Source organism: Oncorhynchus mykiss, chromosome 9 (genome assembly GCF_013265735.2).
Source record: "Oncorhynchus mykiss isolate Arlee chromosome 9, USDA_OmykA_1.1, whole genome shotgun sequence".
Lineage (NCBI taxonomy): Eukaryota > Metazoa > Chordata > Actinopteri > Salmoniformes > Salmonidae > Oncorhynchus > Oncorhynchus mykiss.
The window spans coordinates 69,642,329-69,655,508 of NC_048573.1; the positions used below are offsets into that span (position 1 = coordinate 69,642,329).

The 13,180-nt window shown below is 44.3% G+C and overlaps 2 protein-coding genes across 2 annotated transcripts in view; both read left to right on the forward strand.

Moving 5' to 3' along the window:
• tnr5 (Tumor necrosis factor receptor superfamily member 5) overlaps window positions 1-13,180 on the forward strand; it is a gene marked incomplete at its 5' end in the record, with an annotated part of 1,066,050 nt that overhangs the window by 330,004 nt on the left and 722,866 nt on the right.
• Window positions 1,014-13,180, forward strand: part of LOC110531260 (ski oncogene-like) — a 101,945-nt gene continuing 89,778 nt past the window's right edge. Inside the window, exon 1 of the mRNA XM_036988862.1 lies at window positions 1,014-2,594. Within this exon, the coding sequence (XP_036844757.1) occupies window positions 1,689-2,594 (906 nt within the window). The 5' untranslated portion in view covers window positions 1,014-1,688. The remainder of the gene's footprint in view (window positions 2,595-13,180) is intronic.

Consider the following 13,180-nt stretch of genomic DNA (forward strand, 5'->3'; position numbering starts at 1 on the left):
TCTGATTGGAGATAACAGCAAACAACAACAGAGCTGACCAACTGAACACAATTGCAATGCCTGGTGTTGACTGGCATACAGTTCGTTTTATGAATCTGATGAAGGCTTATATCATTTTTTTTTTATTTATTATTATGTTGGGGGTGGGACCATGAAGACCTGTAATAAAAAGGTAGAACTATATTCTCCACAAATGTATTAGGCTGTATTAGTCATTCAATTAAATTCATGGAAGAAATAGCCAAATTGACAAACGTTAATTACAGACCAGTAACAATGTACATTTTAAATGCACAGTGCAAATTCAGTTTGCAATTTGTTCACTTTTTCCAATTATTTTCACCACAATAGGAATGATTAGCTGGACTTGATCGTAACCTAACACCCACTGCAATGCTCAATTGTTCATAAGTTTGAAGTGTGCGTATTTCATCTCGTGCCCTCGATGTTGCACATTATAATTAATACTCAAAACCCCGGAGGAAAGTGACTCAAACATAATTGTTTCATTTCATAGACTGCGCTACTACTGTAGGGCAGCTCGTGAAGTATAGCCGTGGTTGTGCAATTAATTGGCACAACTATAGCTGTCACGTTATGCCTATGCGTAAAATAGGTGGGCCTATGCGTAAAATGAATGGAATTGGAATGGTGCATGCATCCACATAATAATAATAAATACAAGTCATAATAATAATAATGATTATTGTAATTATTACAGATATTTCATTAATAATAATTATTAGTCCTATGTTGCTATGCCTTGAAAATATGTGACCCTGATATCGATTTTTTTCCCCCTAGTTTCCGTATTAACAGTTTAAACCAGCCTGAAAAAATTACCCTCGATAAATAAACCGCAGTCAGTCGTACAATTTGCATTTCCCCTCAAAGTTACAATTTGACTGTCTGTTACAAACTCCACCCATCCTCTTTCGGTTACAGCGTTCTTATTACACCTCAGTGGGTTACAGCCGTTCTTAGCTGTGAACCAATTGATTCACGCTTAAGCCTTGTGTTTTTTCCGACTTTTACAAGGCTGCTAGGAAAAGTGGGGGAGTGACGACTTGTTCCTGGAAGAGCCAGCCTGCGGAGTCAGTCACATTTTTGGCTGGGATTCAATGACTGAGCCAGACACACACAAACACAGATAGGGGCTGCGAGGGAGAGAGAGGGGCGAGTGAGTGAGCAAGCGCAACCCAGCTCACAGACTAGCCATCTCCAGTACACAGGCATATCGAACAGCAGGGGCAGACGGAGTGTATGCGTGCGGCTATACTGCAGTATTCCACAGTTTAAAGGAGGTTCCACGCGGGTTATTACTGTGTTTTATACCGGATACATAGAGGGAGGAGGCTTTGCTTTATCGGTCGATACTTTTTCTGAAACTTCAAAAGCATTATTCATTTTTGGAGGAGTTTCAGAGGGACGCGTTTTAGATATGGACTGTCAGGAGTGTACTGCAGGGGAAGACTCGCCCGTGTCACCATTCGCTTAGTAGGCTAGTCAACGGAGTTGGAAACTCACTGCTCGGGACTTTTTTGTGGATGTTTGATGAAGCGCTTTCTGCACTTGGCTAATTCTCGGAGACCTTGGATTTACAAGGAACCGGAACCTATCGTGGCTTTCAATTGTTTTAGTTTGTCCCAGTTGAAAGGAACTCTTGCTTTCAAAGTCGTAGTGAAAACATGGAGACTGTAACTCGACAAAGCTTCCAACCTCACCCAGGACTGCAACAAACTCTCAAGCAGTTTCATCTGAGTTCTATGATCTCCCTCGGCGGACCGGCGGCGTTTTCTGCTCGATGGCCACATGACCTCCTGTTCAAGAAGGATGGGAAAGAGCCCGAGCCCGTGCTGCATCTTCCAATGCAGCCGCCGACAGTGATGCCGGGACCACTCTTCATCCCCTCCGACCGCTCCACTGAGAGGTGCGAGACGGTCCTGGAGACCGAGACTGTCTCCTGTTTCGTGGTCGGCGGCGAGAAACGGCTGTGCCTGCCGCAGATCCTCAACACCGTACTGCGGGATTTCTCCCTTCAACAGATCAACTCGGTGTGCGACGACCTCCACATCTACTGCTCCAGGTGCACGGCAGAACAGCTGGAAATCCTCAAAGTCATGGGAATTCTACCCTTCTCGGCGCCTTCCTGCGGACTCATCACCAAAACGGATGCGGAGCGCCTGTGCAATGCCCTGATTTACGGAGGCACCTACCCGCCGCACTGCAAGAAAGAGTTCACGGGCTCACTGGAGCTGGAGTTCACGGAGAAAAGCCTCAAAATATACCACGAGTGTTTCGGAAAGTGCAAGGGTCTCTTCGTCCCGGAGCTGTACACCAGCCCCAACGCAGCCTGCATCCAGTGCATGTACTGCAGACTCATGTACCCGACCCATAAGTTCGTGGTGCACAGTCACAAATCGTTGGAAAACAGGACTTGCCACTGGGGCTTCGACTCCGCCAACTGGAGGGCATACATCCTCTTGGACCAGGATTACACAGGGAAAGAGGAGAAGGCGCGCCTGGAGCAGCATTTGGACGAGATTAAAGAGAAATTTGATTTCGCCAATAAATATAAGAGGAAAGCATCCAGGGTGAGTTGAACTAGTTTGTTACAATGTCGTTACAATGTCGTTACACAGTGTTGCAAGTGTTGTTACATTATACGAATGTTGTTACACTGCTGTCACAAATACATGTACTCTGTATTTAACGTTTTTTCTCTTTTATTTTACTTGCGTTTTGTTTTGTCTTCTTGCAAATACACTGTTATCTCGGACTAAGAGTCAAATATTCGTATCTCGAGAACAGAATAGACTATTGGCGCAATGACTTGTCCCAGCCATGGGCTAGTTTAGACTGTAGGAGAGTCCTTCCAAGATTGGGTTACTCTCCACATATTGTTACTAATTGTCCACAAAGAATAGCTAAACGGCTCTGGTGGCAATACAACCATTATGTGCCTGTGAAACACTTCTGCGGGTGTCAACGGATCAATTATATTGGCCTAACTGTAAATACAATCCCATTTACCAACAAATGGTCCAATAATGGTGTTACAACAACTATCGAAACCCATGTGATGTATAAGGTCGAGGAAGTAATGTAATAATTTCTAAAGTTGCAAAACACTGTAGGTGTGTATAGCTTAAACTCCCTCCCCTCTGTCCTGCACGTATCCCCCTCCCCCCAGGTCTGCACGCATCCCCCCCAGTTCTGCACGCATCCCCCTCCCCCCAGGTCTCGCGGTGTGGGCTGCCGCTCGCTCATTCCGCACTTTGCTGTGTATTGTGGCTTACTGGCTGTGTTTGAGAAACAGGTCCTTCAAGGTGTCACTGTGTCATTAACGAGGGGTTCATCCGTGCGTAGTGGCGTGGAGCTCCCATGAGGGTGGTTGGCGCGGCTGGATTTATTTGAGCACGCAGATATGTCAGTCGTCTGCCTCGACAGGCCATTACAGTAGCAGACGTCTACTTTTTCAACTGAATAACCAGTAGGCTACTACTACCCTTTTCATGTCTGTGTTTGTGGCAATGGGTTAGCCTACTATATGCTAGTGGTATCAGATAAAGAACAGTCCTGCGGCTATGACCTGTTCACCGGACGTGCTACATGTCCCAGACCTGCTGTCTTCAACTCTCTAGAGACAGCAGGAGCGGTAGAGATACTCTTAATGATCAGCTATGAAAAGCCAACTGACATTTACTCCTGAGGTGCTGACTTGCTGCACCCTCGACAACTACTGTGATTATTATTATTTGACCCTGCTGGTCATCTATGAACATTTGAAAATCTTGGCCATGTTCTGTTATAATCTCCACCCGGCACAGCCAGAAGAGGACTGGCCACCCCACATAGCCTGGTTCCTCTCTAGGTTTCTTCCTATGTTTTGGCCTTTCTAGGGAGTTTTTCCTTGCCACTGTGCTTCTACACCTGCATTGCTTGCTGTTTGGGGTTTTAGGCTGGGTTTCTGTACAGCACTTTGAGATATCAGCTGATGTACGAAGGGCTGTATAAATAAATTTGATTTGATTTTAACAGGAAAATATCAAATATTAAAAAAATTGTTTATCTCCAAATGCAGTGTTTCTTGAAATTTCAGAGCAGTTATATTCTAATGAGAAGAGGGGGGGCTGATCGATATACATAGGCAGCACTTTCTGCTAGCCATGATTTCTCTGGTGGATTCCCACAGCGCTTCCATGGCAGCCCATCAGATGAGCCCTAAATGATGTGGAGGGGAGTTTATCAAACACGCAAAAGGGTCTCAGTGTGGCCTCTCCTGTATGCCACCCAAGCTAACTTTTTTGAGGGTAATTGAGCTTTATGAACAGCATGGGGGCCTCTGGTGGCCTAACCCTGACTTTTACATTGGTGGCTAGGCTATAGCCTAGCGCTGCTACTACAGCAGACAGAGAGCCCTGAATCTAAATCCTATGGGGGGATTAGGTCTGTGCTTTGGGGAGGGCAGGCAGGCGAGCAGAGGGGGGATCAGTCCACCCCCTCCTCCAGTCTTCCTCCAACTAAGACTGATAAAAGAGCCCCCTCCACAAATGAAAGGTAAGCATGGCCATTTGCATGAACTGTTACACATGAATAGAGTTGATGAAGCAGGGATAGGAGTATTGTGGTGGAAACATAATATGATCCCAACAAAGGAGAGCATTCACACACATACACACACACACACACACACACACACACTTCTTCCCTTCCCCCCAATTACCTACTCCGCTGCCCCTCTCGGCATGAAAGGAGGGTGAAAGAAGAGTGGGTGATTATGTTAGGAGACTTTTCGGTGGGCCATACAAACAAAGTGGAAGTGTTTACCAACAGGACTCTCACAATTCTCTAGCACAGCCTTTACCCTTCTATTTGCCAGTGTGTCAACAGGGCCAGAGCCTTGTCATTGCACGTGCTCTTGCCCCTGTATTTAGGTTTGAGTGGGGCGACCTAAAGGAATTTAAAGGCCTCTTCTATTTTTATATGGGCTCAAAAGACCCCTGTGTGTTAGTAATTGTTAATATATTCACTGTCCCAAGCCTAGTTAAATCCACTCTTTATTTAGATTTTTGTTTATTTCCCTCTGCTTTTTTTAAAGGAGGGGCTTGGTGAAGGCAATGCTACGGACATCATATTTGCAGAATTATGATCCTATTGCTAAACTTCTCTCGCTATAGTAGCCTACAAGTCTCCCTTCAGCAACACATTTCACCTGGGGTGTTACCTTGAGATAGATGTCTTTCACAGAAGAGAAAGACCGGAGTGGGCTTGTGCTTGACGACGTATCGAGAGCATGTCACTACTGTGTTTTGTTGGCCAGGGGAACGGGTGGTTTTGTGGAGGTTTGTGAATGCACCTAGCAGCCGTCTCACAGTCAGACACAGGAAGTGAGCTTGAAGGACTTCCTGTGCTCCAAGACTCTTTGCTTCTATGAGGTCATGGGCCCTGTGCTTGATAGAAGCAGTCTGTGCATTACACAGACACACAGACACACACACGCACACGCACACACACACACCACAAGCTCTTTGCAGCATACTTTCCTTATTGCAGCATACTTCCCCCAATAAAAGTCTGTATTGGAATTTGCAGTAAAAGTGCATTATCCGTTTGAATCTGAGATGTGAGAGCGCAGGTGTCGACTGTGGGAGTGCAAACAACAGTGAATGAGCAAGTGAGTTAGTACAGGGAACTATTGAATGGTTTCAAAGGTTACCAGTAGGGTGTGGAGCAGGTGGCTAAGTCTCTTAAGTTCAACATGCCAATGCTGGTTTCTGGCTGGTACACATGTGGGTCGCAAACATAATCAGTGGCTTTCCACATCAGGAGGTTTTGATACGGATGGCAGCCGCAGATTTAGTAGCTCGCTAGGTTTTATTTCACCTCAAGACGGTGTGATTTATACGCGCCCCATCTGTTGGGAGGAGATATGAATGAGAGAGGGAGAGAGAGAGAATGGGAAAGAGAACATTTCCAGCCTCCAGTTGGGGCTTGGTTTATGCACAAGCAGTTTAGGTTTCCACCAACGACCATGTTTCGAGGCAGCATCACCGGCTTTAGGTTGTGTAAGCTGAGAAAAGGGAAATATAAAAACCTTCAGACTCAGAGACTAACTTGAACAACGCTGTCAATGGTTTTGTCTCTGCTTGGCCCTTTAATGTAGCTGACTGGTGTGGAAGGGCTTTCAGACACGGTTTGGTGTTTTGACAGAAGCCACATTGGGGAAGCCAGCAGACAAGACTAGTAGTTAGTCTAGGCTGGGAGCAAGAGAGTTTCGACAGACGTTGCATTCCAGACCCGCCACTCCCTGAGAGAGAGGGGGGGGGGGCAAGCCCATAACACAAGCCAACCCTCCTGAATGGGCATGAATGAAGCATGTACCCACACTTGCCCAGCGCTGTTTAAATCAATCCTCCACTGCTCAGGCTCTTACCTCTCTTTCTCTCTTTTGTTTTCCCTCTGTGTTTCATTCTCACTCCGGGGTGGCGAGGAAGGCTTTTAGAGACATAGAGCAGTTGTTAACTAAGGAGAGAGGCTGTGAAGGAGGTGGTGTGTTCGATGTTTCAATCTGTCATCTGAAGGACGTTTATGAGGATGCTTTTCGTCTACAGTTGCAATTTAGTTTGAAAATGTCAGAACCCTAAAACTAGTCTGAGTTTGTAGCCTCAAAAGGGTGGAGAAAGTGTAAGAAAGATGCCATTTTGTACAGTGCAAGCTAGGCAGCAGGCAGCCCCCCCCTCCCCACTTTCTCTCTCTCTCTCTCTCTCTCTCTCTCTCACTCTGCAGAGTCAGCCCTTTAGCAAGGTCTGGGGGCCTCGTTGTTTTCAAAAGTACTGCTCCCAAAGTGTGGCTGGGCTCCAGACCCCATTTTGCAGGGGCTGAAACTTCCCTTCCACTGCCCAAAAATGTCCCAGTGCACCTTGGGATATCTGGCCTCCAGCTGAAGGGGTCGCTTGTTGGAGGGGGGGGTGGGAGGAAGTGAACTCCCTGAGTGAATAGAGGCCATGTCCTGTTTCATATTCAAGGCATAGGCCTTCTGACAGAGAGCCATACCCTCGCTGCGGACAGTACAACAGCTGGTAGCCATGCATATCAATGGCCACAGAGAGAATATCCCTCTTCACTGCTTTCAGGGGGTTTTACAGTTGTGAAAATGCAGCAACTGCAGCTGAATACTCTATACAGCTCAATTACAGCTATGGACTGGTAGTTTTGAGGTAGTGGTGATGATGTGGAATGATTTACGAGGGACTTTTTTGCTTTGTATTGTCATGAGGGTTGTTGTGATTGCTGAGGAATCATCCAATGATTCCTGTGCTTGTGTCTGTGCATGGCAGAGAAAATGATCATATTCTCCAGAAGCATGGTCCAAGAGAAAGGAAGCCACTAATTCACTTAGGGTTTAGCTAAATGAGTCCGGCTCCAATCCAATCTCTATCTCTGCACAGGCAGACTGTGACTAGTCTGTGCGGTCTGGGCACAGTGAGCCCTGCCTTGTTAGATCAACTTGACGGTTCTGAGGGATCAATGGGATATTGACAGCCGTGTCTTCCCCTGTCAAGGGCGGCTGAAGACACCATCACTCCTTCACCTCCACTACACAACTAGAAGAGACACAGAGATGCCTGTCTTCTCGTCTGACCTCATATCAGTTCTGTCTATGTATATCTATGTATCTATCACACAGGGTGGTTGTGCAATGAACGTCTCGTCAATGAATGTCTTGTTGCATGATTGTTTAATTATTGTGTTTAGTGGAGCTGTATGCAGTAGAGGTCGACCGATTACGATTTTTCTACGCCGATACCGATTATTGGAGGACCAAAAAAGCCGATACCGATTAATCAGCCGATTTTTTAAAATTTATTTGTAATAATGACAATTACAACAATACTGAATGAACACTTATTTTAACTTAATATAATACATAAATAAAATCAATTTTGCCTCAAGTAAATAATGAAACATGTTCAATTTGGTTTAAATATGGCAAAAACAAAGTGTTGGAGAATAAAGTAAAAGTGCAATATGTGCTATGTAAGAAAGCTAACATTTCAGTTCCTTGCTCAGAACATGAGAACATATGAAAGCTGGTGGTTCCTTTTAACATGAGTCTTCAATATTCCCAGGTAAGAAGTTTTAGGTTGTATTTATTATAGAATTTATAGGACTATTTCCCTCTATACCATTTGTATTTCATTAACCTTTGACTATTGGATGTTCTTATAGGCCCTTTAGTATCGCCAGTGTAACAGTATAGCTTCCGTCCCTCTCCTCGCTCCTCCCTGGGCTCGAACCAGCAACACAACGACAGCAGCCACCATCAAAGCTGCGTTACCCATGCAGAGCAAGGGGAACAACTACTAGAAGGCTCAGAGCGAGTGACATTTGAAACGCTATTAGTGCGCGCTAACTTGCTAGCCATTTCACTTCGGTTACACCAGCCTCATCTCAGGAGTTGATAGGCTTGAAGTCATAAACAGCGCAATGCTTGACGCACAACGAAGAGCTGCTGGCAAAACGCACAAAAGTGCTGTTTGAATGAATATTTACACTCCTGCTTCTGCCTACCACCGCTCAGTCAGATACTTAGATACTTGTATGCTCAGTCAGATTATATGCAACGCAGGACACGCTAGATAATATCTAGTAATATCATCCACCATGTGTAGTTAACTAGTGATTATGATTGATTGTTTTTTATAAGGTAAGTTTAATGCTAGCTAGCAACTTACTGCATTCGCGTAACAGGCAGTCCCCTTGTGGAGTGCAACGAGAGAGAGGCAGGTCGTTATTGCGTTGGACTAGTTAACTGTAAGGTTGCAAGATTGGATCGAGCTGACAAGGTGAAAATCTGTCGTTCTGCCCCTGAACGAGGCAGTTAACCCACCGTTCCTAGGCCGTCATTGAAAATAAGAATGTGTTCTTAACTGACTTGCCTCGTTAAAAAGGTATAAAAAAATAAAAAAATAGGCAAATCGGCGCCCAAAAATATGATTGTTATGAACACTTGAAATCGGCCCTAATTAATCAGCCATTCCGATAAATCGGTCGACCTCTACTATGCAGGGCCTAACATTAACACCCGCCACCTGCCAAATACGGCTAGATTTTGACATTGATGTGTAAAATATCTTTTCCACAAACCACGTTGGCGGTGGTCAGGTCTCCACAGTGCGAACATTTCAATCGCATTTGTGAATAAAAATAGTCAAGTATGATCACATTTATAGTCAAATAAATACTGCAGTAGCTGTTTTCAAACTATTTCTGCCATTTTGTTTCATAGCTGGTAAATTAATCTCACAAAGTCAAAGAACTAGGAATCCTAAATAGCCTATTCCATCTCGCGCTTCTTGACTTTTTACATTGTTTTGTTCACAAGCTAGGTTGTTTTTCTATGTTTGAGTTTCAACTGCTAGGGAAGATCTCCCCAGTGTGCAGCAGTCTAAGGCACTGTATCTCAATGCTAGAGGCGTCACTACACACCCTGGTTCGATTCCAGGCTGTATCACAACCGGCCGTGATTGGAAGTCCCACAGTTGGCCCAGCGTCGTCAGGGTTAGGTTTTGGCCAGGGTAGGCCGTCATTGTAAAAAATAATTTGTTCTTTAACTGACATGCCTAGTTAAAGAAGGTTAAATAAAAAAGAGAGAGAAGACAATGCTTCTACTAGTCAGACTCAATCTCACAGGCACCAAAATGAACCGAGTCACGTTACCACGGTAACCTTCCACCTTTAAAGGGGCAGGTTAACATTTTTGTCTCATGTGTGATATTTTGGTTAAAAGACTCCTTTCACAAAAAATTTGATTAAATAATATACCACATTACTTCTTACCAGTAATACATGTATTGTTTCAGAAACATTACAAACGCATGCTCATCCATTTTTTTTGTGTTTTGTTGGTGTAATTATAGCGGGAAAAAATATATATTTTGGCTGGTAAAAAATCTGAAAGGCTGGTAGATTTAAAAAAAATCTACCTGCCACAGTGGCTATTAGACCAAAAAGTACATGTTATGTTCTGTGTATGTTGAGAGATACTGTATATGGTTCTACATTTGTATACAGTATATACAGTACATTGTCATAAATGGCTCTGAATTTTAGCGCTATACTAAGAGTTGTCTTAGTGTGCTAAGCTAAAAGTGCTTTCAGTCTCAATGAGATCCATGTATTTCATACTGATAAACATCACAGGAAAACATCCCTTTGACAAGTTGGATGTTAGTTGTTTTTTTTTAGCTTGAAACGCCAGTTAATTACGTTTCTTATTTGAATTAGCAGTTAAGCTCGTGTTAATTATTTTGCCACATTGATTTGCCGCACCACAAAGACAGTAGGCCTACATAGCATCACCACATGGTCAACACGTCATCACAATACGCATTATTACGAGAGGCAACCAGGAAATCACAGGGGACACGCTTGACTGCGGTGTCTGGGAAAATCTTCAAAAAAGTGCGATAACAGCGAGGGAGAATAAATGAAATGCGCCGATTCCTTTTATTTCCACCCCGCCAGCAGCCTTTTTAAATTCACAGCCTTTTATAGATGCTCTATGCAGAAATCGCTCCGCCATTTCCTGGTTGCTAAAATACTAATAGTTCACCTAGTTTCAGTTTATGTGACAAAGCAAGCAATTATTGTGTCGCGAATCATTGTACCATCTAAAATATTGTATTTTCAGCTGTTTGAAACTGGTGTACAAAACCCAAAGTAAAAGACCCCAAAATGAAACTTATGAATGGGAAGCATAGAAATTAAGCACATACACCAAACTCAAATATAACATGTAAAATGTTGGTCCCATGTTTTCATGAGCTGAAATAAAAGTTCCCAGAAATTTTCCAGATGCTCAAAAAGCTTAGTTCTTTAACATTTTGTGCACAAATGTTGTTTACATCCCTGTTAGTGAGCATTTCTCCTTTGCCAAGATAATCCATCCACCTGACAGACGTGGCATATCAAGAAGCTAATTAAATAGCATGATCATTACACAGGTGCATCCTGTGCTAAGGGATAATAAAAGGCCACTCTAAAATGTGCAGTTTTATCACACAACACAATGCCACAGATGTCTCAATTTTGGTTGGAGTATGCAACTGGCATGCTGACTGCAGGAATGTCCAACAGAGTTGTTGACAGATAATTTAATGTTAATTTCTCTACCATAAGCCGCCTGCAATGTCGTTTTAGAGAATTTGGCAGTACGTCCAGCCGGCCTCAAAACCGCAGACTACATGTAACCACGCCAGCCAGACAGTGTGTATGGCGTTGTGTGGGCGAGTGGTTTGCTGACGTTAACGTTGTGAACAGAGTGCCCCATGGTGGCGGTGGGGTTATAGTATGGGCAGGCATAAGCTACGGACAACAAACACAATTGCATTTTATCGATGTCAGCTTGAATGCACAGAGATACACCATGATGAGATCCCGAGGCCCATTGACGTGCCATTCATCTGCCGCCATCACCTCATGTTTCAGCATGATAAAGCACGGCCACATGTCACAAGGATCTGTACCCAATACCTGGAAGCTGAACATGTCTCAGTTCTTCCATGGGCTGCATACTCTTCCATGGGCCGCATACTCACCAGACATGTCACCCATTGAGCATGTTCGGGATGCTCTGGATCTACATATATTGGTGTTCCAGTTCCCACCAATATCCAGCAACTTCACACAGCCATTGAAGATGAGTGGTACAACATTCCACAGGCCACAATCAACAACTTGTTCAACTCCATGCAAAGGTCAGTCATGCTGCATGAGGCAAATGGTGTTCACACCAGATACTGGCTGGTTTTCTGATCCACAAACCTACCTTTTTTTTCAACAGATGCACATCTGTATTCCCAGTCATGTGAAACCCATAGATTAGGGCCTAATGACCTGTAACTCGAAATCTTTGAAGTTGTTGCATTTATATTTTTGTTCAGTGTAGAACAGCTCTACCGCTTCTTACATTTACCGGACACTCGTACCCAGAGCGACTTACACTAGTGAGGTCATACATTTTCTTCATACTGGTCCCCCGTGGGCATTGAACCCACAACTCTGAAGTTGCAAGCACCGTGCTCTACCAACTGAGCCACACAGAACCTTTAGTCTTGGTTTCAATGAGAATGGCAGATCTATAACTCACATTTCTATGTGAATTCGGTCGGGTCACCCCCAAAAAGTGACATATTGCGGCTTTAAAGTTAGTCTAACAAACAGGACATCTGTCTATGTGAAAAGGCTGCTTGTTGGATAGACTTGACAAAACAACGGATCTAGAAGGATAGAAGGATCTAGGTTACGTTTGTTTATTTTTCGAATAGATTTTTTGTTTGTTGTTGCATTTTCTGTTTGATTGCACAACTGTGTATTCATATGGTTAGTACACGGGGCTGTAGTTCTGACACATGAAGCATTATCTACGGAAGTTACAGTATAATAATTAGTACATTATCATGTTAAGCCCCCATGGATTTGGTGTTATTACTGTGGCTGCTCTCTCTGTTGGTCGATAGTTTGGTTTCATGAGTCTTTATAGTATTCTCCCCTCTCTCCTCAGTGAGCTTTTCTAGAAGCTCACACTGCCTGCCACCCCTCCTCCACACACACGGAAAGTGGATATCCGGGGGGACGTGTTTAAGCGGCAGAGGCCAAGAGGGCTGGAGAGTGCATTAATATACCTGACTGTCTGAGTGACTGGGGTGCAGTGAACAGGGTCGCTGTGTCGCTCGGAAGGAAAAATGGAAGGGGAGAGAGGAGGAGGAGGAGGAGAAGAGGAGGAGGAGGAGAGAATACAGGGGAGGTCCCTGTAAATGTTAATGTCCACGGGTATCCCTCCTCTCCCCAATGTGAAAGTAGTGCCAGCAGATTACCCTGGCTACTGATTTTGGTTTCTCTCGCACACAGGAACCCCATGACTTCTTCTTGGTGTGTTTTTTTATCAGTCCAGCACTTTTGATGCAAACGATAATGTGTCGTTATTTTGTTGCAAGCTATTTATTATTGATGGCCGATTACCGTAGGTAGCAAGGACCTCCTTGTTTATTTAATGAGATAGCAGGATGACTTGGGGTTTGAAATATTCATAGACACATTGCTCTGCCATACAAACCACCGACCGCAGCCTTGTCCAATCGCCTCAGAGCTTCTACAGCCATCAGCCAATCCATGA